This window comes from Melanerpes formicivorus, unplaced genomic scaffold (genome assembly GCF_026170545.1).
Source record: "Melanerpes formicivorus ecotype bairdi unplaced genomic scaffold, bMelFor1.0.p_v2 SCAF_16, whole genome shotgun sequence".
Taxonomy (NCBI): Eukaryota; Metazoa; Chordata; class Aves; order Piciformes; family Picidae; genus Melanerpes; species Melanerpes formicivorus.
In genome coordinates this window covers 1,993,384-2,011,274 of record NW_027142368.1, presented here as the reverse complement: position 1 = coordinate 2,011,274, position 17,891 = coordinate 1,993,384, and the positions used below count along the sequence as shown (strand labels likewise).

Below are 17,891 nucleotides of genomic sequence, written 5' to 3'. Positions count from 1 at the left end.
ATGTGTGAGTGAACTGGACCAACAGATCTTGAAGCAACACCACTTACCCTTGGACTGCTGAGAGGACTGGTGGAGAGCCCGGACGATGCTCCGCTGATTGACCGAGACCTGAATGGACACAATAAGGAAAAGAGCCCTCAGAAAACTTGGACAGGTACTAGCCTGGAACACCAGCCACCACAGGCACAGGCATGAAGTGAGGAGGAGGAGGGAGGCTGTCACTGGAAAAGCACAGGACTCTTTCCTTTCACTACTGTCATGCTTTTCAGCTGTCCCACCCTCACACCAAAGAGCTGCTGTTGCTCAGGGAGGATGCTACGATCCCTTTTCATTCAGGGAGTGGCTACCCTCTTTGTGGTCACCAAGCACATGGAAGCTCCTACATCTGACCTGTGCAAGCTGAACTGCTGAACTCTTCTGAGGATTGTGTCAAGAAAGTTGGTGCTGAGAATTCTCTTCTGGCAGACACAGAGTGAGATGGTCTCTATCACGGAACAGCACCATGTGCACAAGACATAAAGGCAGGGGGATTCTGCCAGATGTTAAGAAACACCCCCCCCAAGTCTCCCTGACCCAGGCACACAATTGTTCTCTCTGTGATGACTTCCCATGGAAATCAAAGGTGACATTGGCTTAACCCTTTCCAGCTCCTCACTGATGGATTTCACATCTCTGCTCTCCAGTAAGCCTTCCTACTGTGGCATTAAACAAGCCAGGTCTTCGCTGCAGATAATGAGTTCTGGTGGTGGTGACTTCACTAGTATCAAGGTAACAGCCCAGGTTCCCTCAAATGAGGCCAGCCAAGGAAGGATAAATTGTCCTTCTACATGCTGACAAGGTCACCTGCCCTGCAACCCTCTTATGCTCTTCAGCAAAGGCCACCTATGAAAAATGTCAGCGGTAGGACAGCAAAACAAACAAATGTGCCATGTGAAATGTGCTGAAAGGGCAGACAGGCCAAACCCACAAACATTTCAGCTGCAGAAGTTGTCAGAAGGAAAAAAACAACCCAAACCTCCATGTGACTGTGAATGAATAAGCCCCAGAGGGAGCTGCCATCTGTCCTTTTTGAGTGCAAAGAAAGTCATCCTGAAGACAACATTTCATGGGAGAGGGCTTAGCTAAGACCCTCGTTGTTCAACCACCACCATGCAACATAACAATGCAGCAAACCTACCAATGCTTTACCTGTCTAGGAGTCATGAAAGCAATGATTGCCTTCAAATAACCAACAGGAGAAGGTGAAATCCTGCAGATGCTTGGAAAGCAGGGTGCAGGTGTGTGTGGATGTGTCTGGGTGCACACACACACATGTATTTACAGTTGACACAGGGCACAGTTCATCTCAGCTTTCACATGAGAGAATAGGAATCAAGTTTAGACCACAAACTGTCTTGTTTTACTCTCTTCTCCTGTTGTAGAAGAATAAAACCAAACCATCCCAGCTTCTAAACTGGTCTCCCAGACATCCATTGCTACATCAATTTGAGTAGGAGAGTTATTAAAAGAGATGTGAACTGCAAAAGAGGAGCGACTGAGCTACAACTGAACACCATGGCATGTCCTCATCTCTCTGTTTGCATCCTCTGTGGAAACTGCTCCCTAAGGCTTTCCTTTGTAGCTCAGTCACAGTAAGTAGGTGAAACCCAGATGCCCAGTCTCAGCATGCTTTTTTTTCTGTATTAAACCTAAATTTGCACCAGGAAAATCTGGGACACCCCTTGCGTACTGAAAGTCCTCATTTAGGTTCTTCCTTGTCCCTGCTGGGGTCTGCCCATCGCAGTGCAGCAGTCAAAAAGTAGAAGCTCAGTCTTGGCATTCTTCTGCACTAAATTAAACCTGATTTTGTACCATCAAGATCATAAAGGTTCATGCCAAGAAATCTGAAAGGGAGAAGCATCTGCTCCACTTTTGAAAGGCTATTTTATGTGCCTCTCCTAGAACTGAAGTAGCTGAGTGCAACACAGATGTGTCGTGCATATGGGAAGTCCAGGCAGCTAAAAATCTTCCTTCTATGAGTCATCAGGAAAAGCTTCTTCCAAACCATAAATGACAAGAGGAGCCTACAGATCATCTTGGACAAATGTGGAAGGCATTTAGGTGCCCAGAGATGCGGTTAAACACCTACTTGGGAGTTAAACTCCCAGCAGGAGATGTTCTCACCGACTCTTAATCACGGTGGGAACGTCCTCTCTGCCACTCACCTGGATTCCAGGGTACTGGATTAAAACTTCCCTATTGCCTTTTGCAATTGGGGGTTCCCAGTCCTGAATTCTCCCCTCCCAACCCCAGTGCCTCTTATATTTCACAAAGAAACCAGCACAAGCACGGAGGGCAAAACCCATCAGCCCCCCCTCCCCACCTCCCAACTCCCACTTCCTTATGGGAAGCAGTATTTGAGCAAAAGGTGTTGTGTACTGAGTTTTCATCCAGCCTAGGAGCCTGAGGTAGGGGACAGGAGAGAGAGTTAGTGTGAAATCCTATGGGAAATGCATTCAGTATCCACATGATTGCTACCAAACAAGCTGGATTTCTGCTGCTGCTTGACATGCACAATAGGTAAGGAGAGAAGTCAGCCCTACAGCGAGTTTTAGTTTGTCCACACTGGAAATTGCATATAGGAGCAGTGGAAAGAGCTTAAAGAATCCTGGGGTAATTTCAAGTGTTGGGGTGAAAGCAGAGATAGACATTTTCAACACTTCTCCCCTTCACCAGAGTGCTGGTATGGGGTATGACACCCAGACTGGGGAGATCTTCCTGGTCTAATAAACCTCCCCAAATTTACATTTACAGATGTAATGTAGTTCCCAAGCTGGCTGTAAAAACCCAGCCCAGTGGCAGGTTCCATACTCCAGTGTAGGCCTACTAACAAGCAGCAATGGCTGATTTGTCCCCCCCCCGCCCCCTCAGGATCATCTGCACTGGCAAAGGCTAGAATTCAGTTTGCAAAAGACCAAGCCACATTCACTGCTCCTGTATCTCAGAGTCAGGTGGACAGAACTGGGGCAGAGCCCAAAGGAAGGGGTGAAAAGGTTGTGTTGGGCTGAAATGCTGTGATGAAAGGACAGGGAATTTCCATTTTTACCCCTCTCACCAAAAAAAAAATGGAAGCATGAGGCCCTACAGGCAGCACGTCACTATGGCACACCCTGGGTGATCTTACGTGTGAAAAGAGGAGAAAAACATGTCCTCATCTTATCTCTATGGCTATGAACTAAGGTTATTTAGTGGGAAAATTATCTATTAGTGAGTAACCCCCTAGAAGTCTCTCCAGACATTATAAAGGTCATTGGAAGTATTAAATCTGTGATTATTCCAATAACTTTATACTAACTGCAGCAATCTAGGAGACTACAAACATTGTGTGTGTGACTCATTTTGCTCTGCTTTGCATCCTGTATACCTGGGCGCTAACTCAGTGGAAGCCATCAAAAAGTTGTTGAAAGTACCAGCAGAGAAGTGAATGCGTGGCTCAGACAAAGAGCGTCCCCTCAAACACAACTGCCACCTTTAGAGACCCAAGAAGAGACTCTTCAGCCCCTTCCAAAGTGACACAGTTGCTTTTCCAAGCCTGGAAAGAGGAATTAAAACCCATAAGGGAGCTAGACCTAAGGTTTAGGAGGGAGAAGATGTTAGAGGGGACTCTGAACATAAGGTGGGCACTGGGAACCATTGCCCATTGGACCATTGTTCCTTCCATCCCACAATCATCTGGAGATGCCTGAGCTGTGAAAGAGAGAGGCCAAGGACTGAACCCCAATGTGCAGGTGTGGGCTGTAGTTTGTTCATGAGATGATTTACACTTCAGAGTGTCTAAGTTAAGAGGTCTGCTCTTTTCAAGTAATTTTTCACTCATTGTAGCCAGCTGCTGTCAAAGGGAAGCCATGCAAGCCCCAATTCAGGTCAGCCCAGCGGTGTCTTACTGGTGAAACTGAGCTGGAATCCAGTTTCCAGCTGGTTTCAGAGAACTGCAGAGTTTCTGGAGAGCTGTAAGAGGTGAAGGGCTGAAGCCTCACACTGCTGAGGCGCAGGCAGAGGGAAACACAAGAAGGAAAAGCTCAGCTGACCTGGTGACCGCGCTACACACACAGCACCTCCACGCAGCCCTTCACCCACACCCATGATCAGGTGCTGTGAACGGGGCATCTGCCAGCACACATCAGGAGAGCACCAGGGCTTCACAGCCAGCACTTGGGTCAGATTTGGCATTTGTTTCATCTGTGCTTCACCATCTCACATAAATTTGTGCCAGAATCAAAGGGCAGTCGGTACCTCGTTGCAGTCCCAGCACAACTTGCTTTCCCAGCACAGTTTTACCAGGATGCTGAACACAGCCTCTTAGCTCAAGCCATGCTTGCAAGCAGGGGAGCCAGCAGCATGCATGCAGCGTGCAGAAATGCATCAGACTTGTGTCCCTGGGTGCAATGCCTTAGAAAGTTTCAGTTGGTGTGATTCCATTGTCCAGTTTTGAAAGTCATTCCCACAACATCCAGCCAGCCTCTTAGATTTGCTTCAAGCATCAATTGGGTGGAATTTGCTATTCCTTTTTGCTTGCTCACTCAGATCAAACCAACACAGGGTATGAGACCCCTGAACATGCCCTGGATTAATATGGTGAGCAGTCAGGCACCATGTCTCACATCTCCTCACAGTCACTCTTGGGTGTCCAAAAGACACAAACTGAGCTTCCTTGCTCCCTATCTAGGGAATATGAAGAGAATGAATACCTTTGGTGCTCCACTGTCTACCAGTCCCAACCAGGCAAACAGTACTAACCCTGACAACTCTTACTGGGAATACTTATGCTTAAGTCAGAAGGTCTGCTCATGGTGACAATCACTTGTAAGACGAAGCCTTACAATGAGCACAGGTGTTGGTAAGACCTCTTCTTCCTTTCAGTGCATGCAGCACCACCTTCCTTCCCTGGCTAATTATGCTAAAGTTCCATTTAGAAATGGTTTAGAAAGAATTAATAAATACTAAAGCACGCTGCAAACATGAGAAGTAAATGTTGCTGGTGCTAATTAGCTTTCTCAATAGGTACCCTCTCCATAAGCTGTTGCTGTAGTCTGTAGTGATCCATGACAAGGCTTTTATTAAATCATTTCTTTAATAAAATCTTCTCCTTCTGTTAATTATTTATAAATGGAACTTTAATTTGCAGCGTGACTGCATTCCTACTTGTGCCTCTGTCGTCTTTCTTGGGGGGGGGAGTGGTGGAAAAAGAGCTTTGAAGATATATCTGTCTCTAGGGCCATCTGTTCACCTCTGAAGAAAACACTGACTGAAAAGAGGGGGAATACCCAGCATGTCTTGTTAATAGCATGGATGGGATTCAACTTAATCTTAAAAACAAATACAACAAAACCCCAAACAAACAAAAAACCAAACAAAAACCCAAACAAAAGACCAAACCAAACTAAATGAAACCAAAAACCCAAACCAAAACCCAAACCAAACACCAAACCAAACTAAATCAAACCAAAACCCAAACCAAACTAAATCAAACCAAACCCCAAACTAAATCAAACCAAACCCCAACCCAAAACCCAAACCAAACCCCAAACCAAACTAAATCAAACCAAAACCCAAACCAAACCCCAAACCAAACTAAATCAAACCAAAACCCAAACCAAAACCCAACCCAAATGCCAAACCAAACTAAATCAAACCAAAAACCAAACTAAATCAAACCAAAACCCAAACCAAATTAAATCAAACCAAAACCCCCAAACCAAACTAAATCAAACCAAAAACCAAACCAAAACCCAACCCAAACTAAATCAAACCAAAAACCAAACTAAACTAAATCAAACCAAAACCCAAACCAAAACCCAACCCAAACACCAAACTAAATAAAACCAAAAATCAAACCAAACCCCAAACCAAACTAAATCAAACCAAACCCCAAACCAAACCCCAAACCAAACTAAATCAAATCAAAACCCAAACCAAACTAACCCAAACCAAAACCCAAACCAAACTAAATCAAACAAAAAACCAAACCAAACTAAATCAAACCAAAACCCAACCCAAAACCCAACCCAAACACCAAACCAAACTAAATCAAACCAAAACCCAAACCAAAACCCAACCCAAACTAAACCAAACCAAAACCCAACCCAAACTAAACCAAATCAAAACTCAACCCAAACTAAACCAAACCAAAACCCAACCCAAACTAAACCAAACCAAAACCCAACCCAAACTAAACCAAAGCAAACCCCAAACCAAACTAAATCAAACCAAAACCAAAACCAAGAGCAACAATCAAAATGAAATAAAAAAGAAGAAGCAGCAGAAGAAAAAAAATGATAAATTAGGATCAAAATTAACTGGAGGGTACCAAATGGATACAAAACAAAGAAGGGAGCTTCTTTCCCAGAAGGTGTCCTGCCTGGTGACAGTTCCCTGTGTGACAGTTCACAGACATTGAAACACAAACAGGAGAACACAAAAAAAAAGAACCCAAAAGTAAATTCTGTGGAGTGTGGCTCCCAACACAAAAAGCAACACAAACACACACAAAAGCACCAAAAATGCTTCTTCCCACCTCTCTGTCTCTCTCTCTCTCTCTCTCCCTGCTGTAAAGCCTCATTCCCTGAGGGGCATCAGCCTGCTTTGTGTTGGTAAAGTGTAAAGGAAATGTTTCTCTACAAGATACAACAGGACCCGCAACAGGAAGAATCCAAAACTAGAGCTTACCCCAATGGATCAGCACTCGCCATCCTCGGAAAGGGAATATGAAGAGAGAAGGGGAGAGAGAGAGAGAGAGAAGGAAAGAGAGAGGGATGTGGAGGCAGGTGGAGAGAAGAGTAGGAAAAGCAGAGTGAAATACTGTTCGGAGAACTGAATGGTCATCATTATTGCCACTGGTGCCTACATCTTCCGAGCCCAGGAACATGAGGGGGACAGGTTCAATTACCAGCAAAGGACTTTTGCCCTGCTCACAGTATGGCAGACACATTCAACTTTGGGGAACATGGAGAGGGACATACTAAGACTGCAAAAAAAAAAATAAGAACCCCACCCCCTTCCCAGCCAAACCCCAAGTGAAGCAGTCAGCAGAGCAACGGGGTTCACACTTCATGCTGCATTTTTCTGCCTCTTACATAAGGCACAGTTAGAGCAGGGTTGTATCAAGGAAATAGTTCTTTTTGTCCCCACTTTCCTCAGTGCAGTGTCCCTCTGTCCCCCAAGCTGGCCTGGTAAGAAGGACTTTTTTTTTCTGCCACGAATGAACTGTGAAACATATTGGTTATTAAAGCATGCATTTCTGAGCCAGCTTGGGAGCCCAGGGTACAAGATTGTAGCTCAAGCTGTGAATCTGCTTTGATACTGGCTTATTAGTCATGATGGTCTTACAGTCAGGCATTCAGATCAGCTAGAACATACCAGCTCAGCAACCCAGCACTTATCTCTGTGGATGCCATCTTGTGCTCCAGGATCTCATTTTTCATTTAAAACAAATTCAGTCTCTGGGTCTTAAAGGTTGCAAAGGAAATCTTTCCAATGTGAATGGAGAATAAATCAATGCTGTGCTGAAAAGAGTCTGAAGCAGCAGCTCTAAAAGCAGAATGAATCTCTGGCACATTGACTTTGAAGCCTAGTGACAATCAAAGACTTCAGTATTCTTAATTTTTCACTGCTAACCAAAGCATTCAAAATCAAACGAGAACAGTCAGGCTGTGAAGTTTTCAGGGGGAGGGGGGCCAGGTAAGCAAACCCAGGAAGGTGCCACCACCTTCTCACATTAACAGAGATTAGAAATAAACAAAGATCTGGTGTCATTCAGCCAAATTCTTTTCAAGTGGGATGCAGCACTTCCCCTCCCCCCCCCTTTTTTTTCCCCCTCCCTCTCTCTTTACCTCTCTCAATTCTCTCCATTTTCAACAACAGGCTCCCAAGCTGCCAGAGCTACCTCTGGCTGGGTGAGGAAAATTCATTCTCCACAAGAGGGTCACCAACAGAAATGCCACATTTCATATATGCCCAGTAGATTTCACAGTTTACTGCTGGGTGCAACCAGCCATGCTTCTGGTTACATCAGCATTGCAAATGCTGGGGCTGGGCAAGGCAAGGCAGCTTTGAGAACAGTCAAAATTAAAACAGGCTCAGAAAGGAAAGGAAAAGTGGCAAAGAAGTGGAAAGAAGCATTTCAGCAAGTTCTTTCTCATGTGTTTGAGTGACACTCCATCTTTTCTTTTTTGGCCTGGAGTGTAAATTTGGGTAGGATCTAAATCATATATATAGATAGAACCACATCTAGGTGTACATATGCAGGGACAAACAGTGTCCTCAGTTGTACCGGTATGAATCTAGCTACAGTGATGTAACTGAGAAGAGCAAATTGACACCCATTGCATCTTGGGAGGTGTGTGCAGTATGTTTTGATGCAGGAAGCACACCCATTGCCACACATGCAGAGTATCCAAATGCCAACAGAATGGGTGCAAGAAGGTGGAACTCATTTCTCTTTCAAGTCATTTTTTTCCCCCCCCCGGCAGGGAAGGCACTGAAGAGGTTAACAAAGAGAATGGAAAGCAAATTGACAATAGGGGGGGGGGGGGGTGGGGGGGAAAGGAAAAGGGAAATGAGGTTTGAAAGGGAAAAAAACATGATCAAAATGAACAATCCCAGGACACAATAGACCCAGAAGCGCAGACATGTGCATTCCCTACAATACTGAAGCGAGTGAACTACGGAGCTGCAGCAACCCAGATACAGAAGAAGAGAAGCACTGAAAGAGGGGAGGGGAGGGGGGGGTGGGGTGGGGTGTGAAAGTCAGAAAGAAAAAAAGAAAAATAAAGGGACAGTGGCCTCAGCTACTAAGACAACCATGTGCATCTAGAGGGAAGGGACCCTTAAAGATGCAGTATTCCTTTAGAAAAAAGACATCATGAAGTTGGATAATTAAACGCCGGCCAAAAATTTCACGGCCACCGTGATTAGCTGGCCCCATTTTGCTGGGGTTCTCTTTGCTGCCTGTCCCTCCCCTACATCTGCACAGATGCAGAATGCAGGTCCTCTGGCTTTCCCACCACTGAGGTCCTTCATCCTAATTCTTTGAAGTGGGAGGGTGGTGAGGCCACAGCGAATGTGATCCTCCCAAATCCAGCCTGGTCCTTCAGTGAGAAGGACCCTGGGTGACCCTCATGCACCTATACTCTGAGAAGCTGAGAGGGAACACGACATGCCCATGTCTACTTAAGAAAGTTCCTGAAGGGCCATTTCCTCTCCTTCTAACACACCTTTGGAATCTGCTGGAGAAGGACACGTGGACAGCAAATGGTGCTGGGAACATCTCCTGAAGGACCCTTCTCCTGTCAAAGAATTTCTGCACTTCTCCTGCTGGACCTGACTTGAATCCCTGTAGAACAGCTGATCTTCAGAGTCTTTTCAGACTAACTTTTAAGGCAAGAAGTGCAAATGTTCAAGAACAGAACTTATGCATAAGGGGAATCCATGAGAGGAACAGGGATGTCCATGTCTATAGTAACAGCCCAGGAAAGCCCAGCCAGTAAAGACTGTATGCCCACTGCTTCTTCATGGTTGTGAACTTAGAGGTTCCTGAGAGTTTGGGTTGAGCACTTGCTCTCATCTTGGCATCTTTTTAAGAGGGTGCTTTCTACCCCACGTGAGGCACAATGCTCTTCACTGTGGTGGCTTCAAGGCTTGAACCTCTGCCCACAGAGGGCTGCCTCAGCCTGCAGAAGGCCAAACAGGGGCTGCCCCTTCACAAGGTTTTCTATGAAAAGGAGAAATGGAAAGAAGAATGGTTCACCAAATCCAGAAGTCCCTTTAAGGAACCCCCTGCTTCCCCCTTTTGGAATCATGTGGAACACTACCAACCTTTGGGTGAGCTAAGAGCTTGTCCTAAGTGTATAAGGATTACATTTTGATGAAGAATTATTCACTGCAATGCAGCTTATGAGAATATTTTTCTTCCCCTGAGATGGAAATTTTAGGAACAGGATTTCCACTAAAAACCTTCCCAAAAGACTAAACTTTTTGTAGGTTGGGTTTTTTTTTTGCCCATGGACCCACACGTGTCTACCCCCTACATCTGGTGGCCTGCACACCTTTCACTGTGCCTCTATTCACAGCTGGGAGTTACCCTTTTTGTCCTTCATTATCTGTCACTTGATCTGCTAGACTGGCATCATCCTCCAAACACTGTCTTCAATCAACTTCTTCTCTGGTGTTCTCTGGTGCAGGCAGGGCAGCCTGAAGGAGTTTGGCTCTTACCTAGAGGCACTTCACATTTTGTCCTATTTGATGGGATTCCCACAGTTCCCTACCTCTGCTGTCACTGCCTCAGTTTGTGCTGCTGTTTCTAGCCCTGGGAGCGGAGCACTCTGGGCTCTCCTAGGGTTTGATATTCTAATCCTTCCCAAAGTACTCTTAGCAGCCTCACCTGCGGCAGAACTGAACCAGAAGCAGCAGTAGGATGAAATTTTAGTGGGGAAAACATTGGTACAGTGCCAGGCTGCACTGGGGGGAGCCTCAAACCAATGGAACTGTACAAAAGCAGCTGCAGTGTGGGGCTGCAAATATCCCACCCTCTTGGTTTCTCTCTAAAGAGAGAAGAGTCCCCACGTGAAGAAGGTAAGTACTGCATCTTTAAGGTCTCAGCAGTGAGGTAGAGGAGAGGAACATATTGTCAGTGTTTATACCTTTCTTCTTTGTTGAATTTGGGATTGGCTTCAGAGATATCCAGGCTTTTACTGAACATTGTTTTACTATGGCAGGAACAAAGCGAGAAAACAGAGTTACTAGTGTGGACATTGATAAAAGAGAGTCACCTGAAGCAATGCTGGACACCCAGCCCCCCAACCCCTCCTCCCCTTTTTTAAGCAATGCTCTGAGAAAAACCTTTCTTTTGCTTTCCAACTATGGTTCAAGCCTACCCAGTGCTGAAGTTCATTACCTCACAGTTCCTTCTGAGGTCTAGCATGACTTCCCCCATGCATACCATAAACCCTGCTCTCCTTGATCCAGTTGAAAGCCCAGGCACCATCTACTTTGTCACGTTGTGGAGGGAAAACAGAACGTGCCTGAAGGCACCAATTGCAAAGCACTTGTTCCTTGGAAGTTTCTAGAAGACCTCATCACTTAAGCACAATCTGGGACTGCAAAGACTTTTTCTAGGAGACCTCATCCCTTAAGCCCAATCTGGGAGAAGGTTAAAATCAGGCCACAGGGCCTCTTAGAGGCACAGGAATCCATGTGGTGTTCTAATTTGCAGGGTCCATTAGCACTCACTCCCAGCTCTCTTCCCTATGCTCACTGCACAGAGAAATGTCCTTCTTGGTCATCTTGGGCCTGAACCCCTGAAGCTCAGAAGCAGAATTCCCTGTGCTTGGCTTAAAGGGCAGTTTCTGTAATGGATTTGACTGGTGATCTGCTCTGCTGTTTCACAGAACACTGCTCCCTAATGCTAGCTGATCTTTGATGCAAGCTATCCACTTCAATAGTCAGAAGAAAATGAATAGTTAATGAAGCTCATTTTAGAACAGTTTTTGGACTCTCACAGCAGAGCTGCTGAAAATTCCTGGCACACCCCCAAGGGATTCTAGCTTCCATGGAATTCTTCCTAGTCTCTGTGATTTTGGCACAAAGGACAAATTAGCTGGTGTTAAACTAACCTCTTTTCTTCTGGCATTTCAATGAAATACCAGATAGTCTGAGAGGTGTGGATACCACAACAGCAGAAGCAATTTAGATGCAATTATGAACCTGTTTAATTGACAGCTAGCAGGGGAAACCAAGAATTATCAAAGCTGAGTCACCACTTTTAGGGTGGTTGGTGTTCCTGCATGCTAACTTTGCCATGCACCAAGATCCAATGGAGAGCACTTGGAGAGGTCAGCACAAGCATTTCAAGGAGGCTGTTAGCTCACCCAGCAGCCTTTGTGCTGAGTTCCCTTCCTCCATTACCCAAAACCTAAGTCACCAAAGGACTCTGTTTCAATTAATACTTCCTCAGCCTGTAGGGTTGAAGGCTGCCAAGTTTCCAACCTCAATGAAAAGATTTAAACAAGCCAAGATCAGACACTTGTAGGGTCCCCACATGGTTACCAAAAGCACAGGTCATCACACAGACACATCAACCAGAGGCTATAACACAAATCCCCTTCATGCAAGCAAGCATCTCTTCACTACCAGGACTAAATCACAAGACACATGGGTGTGTTCTGCCCACTGGTTAGAAGAGCATCTCTGCCAGCTCAGGAAAGAAGCAATGGCTCTGTGTCTCCAGAGGGCTACACAAGTCATCATTGTCTAAATAGAAACATAGAATTGTCAGGGTTGGAAGGGACCTCAAGGATCATCCAGTTGCAACCCCCCTGCCATGGGCAGGGACACCTCACACTACAGCAGGTTGCTCACAGCCACATCCAGCCTGGCCTTAAAAAACCTCCAGGGATAAAGCTTCCACCACCTCCCTGGGAAACCTGTTCCAGTGTCTCACCACACTCATGGGGAAAAATTTCTTCCTAACATCTAAACTCAATCTACCAATTTCTAGTTTTCCTCCATTCCCCCCAGTCCTATCACTCCCTGACACCCTCAAAAGTCCCTCCCCAGCTTTCTTGTAGCCCCCTTGAGATACTGGAAGGCCACAATAAGGTCTCCTTGGAGCCTTCTCTTCTCCAGACTGAAAAACCCCAACCCCCTCAGTGTGTCCTCATAGCAGAGCAGCTCCAGCCCTCTGCTCATCCTCATGGCCCTTGTCTGGGCATGTTCCAGCACCTCCAGATCCTTCCTGGAACAGGGGCTCCAGAACTGGACACAGTGCTCCAGGTGGGGTCTCACCAGAGCAGAGTAGAGGGAGAGAATTACCTCTTTCCATGGTCCACCTCCCTGTCTTCTTAGCATTGTAGGATAAAAGCACTGAAACGCTCAGCTGAGACCAAAAACTGTCATTCTTTAAAAAAGCAACCACCCAGAAGTGGATCTAAGCCCTCCTGCTGTAAAATCCACTGCCAGTGGGTCATCTGATGGACTGGAATATGCAACTAGCCATTAAAAATCCCCCGCTCCTGGTGGAGGGCACTTGTCATTTTGTCACTGCCTGCCCTGACAGATGGTGCCCCATCAGCAATGCCTCCTCCCCAGACAGTCCCCATGCAGTGGTGCTCCTGAATGAAGCCAGTTGATGTTATCAGCCACTGTGCTGCCAGCAACACAAACTGTGCCATTGTCATCGGTGGATGCGGATGGTATGAATTATGGAAGCTCACACATGGAGTGAAATAACATCTTCCCTTTAACCCCTTCCAAACCAAGCACTACCAACCCCATCACCATCAGTCATGGTGGCTTTACATCCCTTTCTCCACCCTTCACCACACCTTTATATCCAGCCCTGCAGTGTGGTATGCATTGGCCTGAGTCTCTTTTGTGCCTGGCAGGTTTTGCTTCCTTCTTTGCTGATATGTAGCCTGGGTATGCCTCTGCTCTGCTCTCATCTCAGACCTCCTGATTTCAATTGTTTCCTCAGGTGGAGAGTTGAGTAAGACAAAAGCAAATGAAGTACTTTGGATAGCAAGACACAGCTTTGCCTCTTCAGACTTTGGAATTTCAAGTCAAAGCTGAGGGCTGGAAGGAAAGGTTTCAGCTCTCAGAAAGCTTTGGGATCAATCTAACACCTCTGGTTTGTTCTGCCCAGTTGGACACTTACTGTACCCAGCTGGAGAGTGGGTGAGGGAAAGGGAGTCACCTCTGTCTGTCTCTGGGAGCCTCATGGCCTTGGCACCTACCAGACCAAACACTGCAAGCTGAAGCAGAAGCAAGCAACTGTTTGTGAGGGTTGTGCTCATCCTCAACACTTTGAGGCCTGTGAGGAACACTGAGCACACCCTGTCCTCAACACTCCCTTCATCCAGACCTCACATCAAAGCAAACCACATACTCAAGCCAAGTTTCCAACCTACCCTACTGTAAAAGATCTCTGTGGCAAGAGTATCTCAAGGCCACAATTCCAGTGTGAAACAGGTCCTAGCAGATTGTGGAAACCACCACTTTATCCTCACAGTAGACAGAACTACAACAGCAATTCTAAGGGCCTCTGGACATGAGATTATTCCACATTTTTCTTCCAGTTCTCAGTCAGAAAAAGGAGTTTCTGGGCACAGCAGACTCTCTTTTGGGCAGATCTTAACAGCTAAACAAAGAAAACATGTCATGCAGCTGAAACAGAAGTTACAGCAGCATGGTCATCCTTATGTACTGGTTGATTTATCCAAGGGAGAATCCAAATGCATGTGCTTCCCTTAGGCTGGTCATAGAGAATGAGGAAGCAGCTTCTATGGTTCACATAAGTGAACTTCTACAGCTCACTTGCTCTCCTGGAGCCTGTCTTGAGGAGGCACCATTTTCCTCTGCTGTTTCTCCACAAGACTGGCACTTTCTTTGATAGGAAAGAGGAAAAATGATGCATATTGTATCACTTTGCAGGGAATTTCTGTGGGTCAAGTGCATGCTGTCTTTGACAGCACATTTTGGAGGCATGTGAAGATGCCTGGGCAGGACTTGCCAGATTCGAGCTGTTCTGATGACACGGAGAGTGGGGCTCATCTCATTTAACTTCCAGTGCCCCAAAGCTAAGCACCTAATCATCTGGATTCCTGGTGTAGGCTATGGAGACAGAGAGGAACAACCAGAGGGCCATTTCTCCCATCTGAGACTGTTGGAACAGAGGACAGACGTATCTGACACCTTCCAAAGGCCTCGTCTGTCCCCACCGCCTGGAGTGACAGCCTGCATCACAAGCTCACACTAAATGCTTGCGTTCTAGACAATTAAAAAGAGGTGAGATGAATCTTGTCCAGAGGACATGGTGGTTTCCTGAGCAAGAGCTGCAAGAGGCCAGAACCCTTATTCCCCTGGCAGGACTTCTGGGCCCACGTGCACGAGCGCTTCTGGCTGCCACATCACGTTGCAAATGTGCTTGGAAGTTGTGACGAGTGCTGGTGTGAACAGAAAAGCTCCACAGCTCCTTTGGATGTGTGACATAAAAGGGGACAGCAGACCAAGACAGGCAGGAATCCTGGGTGAAGGGGAGACCCACCTCTGTCCATGTTGTGCCATTTCAATCGCTCTGCGAGCAGGGACTGGGGAACCTCCATCCGTCACGCTGAGGACCTCCATCGACTTCCTCTCTGGCCGCCTCTTCCCATGCCTGTTCAGCATTGGGGAGTCCACACGCTTCCTGGGGGGATCTGGATGGAGAGAGAACACTGTGTCAGCTGAATTCAGCTTTGCCTCACCTCACACAGGCTGCTTAAAGCCTCTCTCAGCAATCCCACTCTCACACCTCCCCTACAGACACAGATAGCTTTGTGATGGAGATGAACTTTGCAGTCTCTCCCTGGTTGCCAAATTGGAAGTTGAGACGCAAGTTGCAGTCCACCTACAGAGAGAAGGAGCTCTGCTAACTGCCCTGAATACAGGAGTGCTGGAGAGCACAGGTACAGCTCCAGCAGGGCGTGCAGAAGGACCTTACCAAGCTGGTAACAGCAACACCAAGATGACAGCGTGGCTACAGCACAAACTGTTAGCTGGAGAAGAAGCCATCCAGGGATCCTCCCTATGTACCCAAGCTGCTAGAGCCTGCCAGGGCTGTCCCTGCTAAACGTGACACAGGGACATGAGCACACAGCGAGCTCAGAATGGCAGCCTCCTCTGAACACATACCCTTCTTTTGCATCTTTAAGATGAGATTTCAGGTTTTCCCTGCTGCTTTGTGCTTTCCTGCCTTCAGCATGACAAATTAAACATCCTTGTGGTTGACCTGAGCTGAATCTCCAATGAGAGACACTAAAACTTATCTTGGAGGTCATCACACAGCTTTTACTGCTCCAGCAGCTGAAGTGCTTTACACTTTTTATTGTGCACCATTTCTATGAGGTATTGAGGTGCTACTTCCACTCTGCAGAGCAAAAACTGAGGTATAAGAATGAGATATTGAAAGGCAACTCATTCCTGAAGGTGCTGACAAACTGACTTGCTGAGGAGCAACTAAAGTGCTCTGAAAAAAAAGGGGGCTTCAGATCCCACACTGCACCCCAGAAGCTGACCTGCCAAACCACACATGGAATCATAGAATGGTCTGGGTTGGAAGAGACCTCTAAAGGCCATCTAGCCCAACTCCCTCTGCCATGAGCAGGGGAACCTCCACGGCGAAGCAGAGAACCAACCAGAGACCTACTGAGGAGTTTTGTTACTAATAAGGCATAGAATCATAGAACCATGGAACCACGGGATCACAGAATGATAGAATCATGGAATCATGGAACGATAGAATTGGGGAATCATAGAATGATAGAATGATAGAATGATAGAATGATGGAGTCATGGAATGATAGAATCATGGAATCATAGAAACATAGAATCATGGAATCATAGAATGATAGAAACATGGAATCATAGAATCATAAAATGATAGAACCATGGAATCACAGAATCACCAAGGTTGGAAGAGACCTCAAAGATCATGAAGTCCAACCTGGCACTCAACACCTCATGACTACTAAACCATGGCACCAAATGCCACGTCCAATCCCCTCTTGAACACCTCCAGGGATGGTGGCTCCACCACCTCCCTGGGCAGCACATTCCCATGGTTAACAACTCTCTCTGGGAAGAACTTTCTCCTCACCTCGAGCCTAAACTTCCTCTGGTGCAGTTTGAGACTGTGTCCTCTTGTTCTGGTGCTGGTTGCCTGGGAGAAGAGACCAACCCCCACCTGGCTACAACCTCCTTTCAGGCAGTTGTAGACAGCAAGAAGGTCTCCCCTGAGCCTCCTCTTCTCCAGGCTAAACAATCCCAGCTCCCTCAGCCTCTCCTCACAGGGCTGTGCTCGAGGCCTCTCCCCAGCCTCGTTGCCCTTCTCTGAACACCTTCAAGTGTCTCACAGAATCATAGAATGATAGAATCATGGAATGATAGAGGTTGGAAGGGATCTCCAGAGATCACACACCCCCTGCCAAAGCAGCATCATCCAGGGTAGTCTGCATAGGAATGCATCCTGGCAGGTTTTGAAAGTCTCCAGAGAAGGAGACTCCACAACCTCAGGACAGTTAAAAGGAGGAAGGCAGAAAAAAACCCCAAACCAACCAAGCAAAAACCCAGAAGCATTTTGTTTTCTTTGTTTGGGCTGTTTCAGCTCCCTGCCCACTTAGAGACATGGTTTTAATTTGAGTGGAGAGTGACCAGGTGTAAGAAATGCATCCCTCACCCTGCAGATAGAAAGACACTCACAGTGCCCCTAAGGCCTCATCCTCTGCCAGGACTCCTTTGTAAAACCAGAGATATTGGACAATTCTACCTCTACATTTTAGTCTGATGGTATTATTTTTACTCAAACTCCCCACCTGCTTGTTTGTTGGTGTTTCTTTACCCTTGCTCTCACATCCTGCTTTTTTTAGGGCAAGTTCTCTTTAAGGCAGGGCTCATTCTTGAAACAATGATCATGAGCAAAGAGGCTGAAATGCAAATGGGCTGGTGATAAGAACTGACCCCATTACTGTAAAACCCAAGTATACTAATGGTCATGTTCCTGTTAAAATTTAATTAGCCAAAAAAGCAGTTGTGTCTCACTCCATTTCTAACCATGGCCAGCAATAAAAAGGTATAAAGGAAATACTAGCAGGGGCAATGACCTCCAGATTAGGCAAAATACATAGTGCATAAAGCTGAGGGCAAAGGAAAGGGAGATCAAGCTAATAAAGCAGTTATGCTGGGTGACTTCAGCTGTACAAGTGGTCAAGGGTAAGCTGGAACAAGGTTCAAATGAGTTCAAAGAATCAAGAGAGGATTCAAGCCCCAGGAGAACTCTTGGGGTTGGAACTGTCACCAGAGCTGAGCAGCCCAGGGGACAGCAA

General features: G+C 46.4%; 1 protein-coding gene across 13 annotated transcripts in view; it reads right to left on the bottom strand.

Annotated features, from left to right (window-relative positions):
* BRSK2 (BR serine/threonine kinase 2) overlaps nucleotides 1-17,891 on the bottom strand; it is a 419,371-nt gene that overhangs the window by 41,631 nt on the left and 359,849 nt on the right. For 6 of the 13 annotated variants that reach the window (XM_068147794.1, XM_068147787.1, XM_068147789.1 and 3 more), the window contains exons 12-15: nucleotides 15,077-15,227; nucleotides 10,677-10,742; nucleotides 6,706-6,729; nucleotides 48-108 (exon numbers count right to left, since the gene is read on the bottom strand). In XM_068147794.1, the coding sequence (XP_068003895.1) occupies nucleotides 48-108; nucleotides 6,706-6,729; nucleotides 10,677-10,742; nucleotides 15,077-15,227 (302 nt within the window). The remainder of the gene's footprint in view (nucleotides 1-47; nucleotides 109-6,705; nucleotides 6,730-10,676; nucleotides 10,743-15,076; nucleotides 15,228-17,891) is intronic. The other 7 variants (XM_068147791.1, XM_068147793.1, XM_068147797.1 and 4 more) reach the window with 2 other exon arrangements.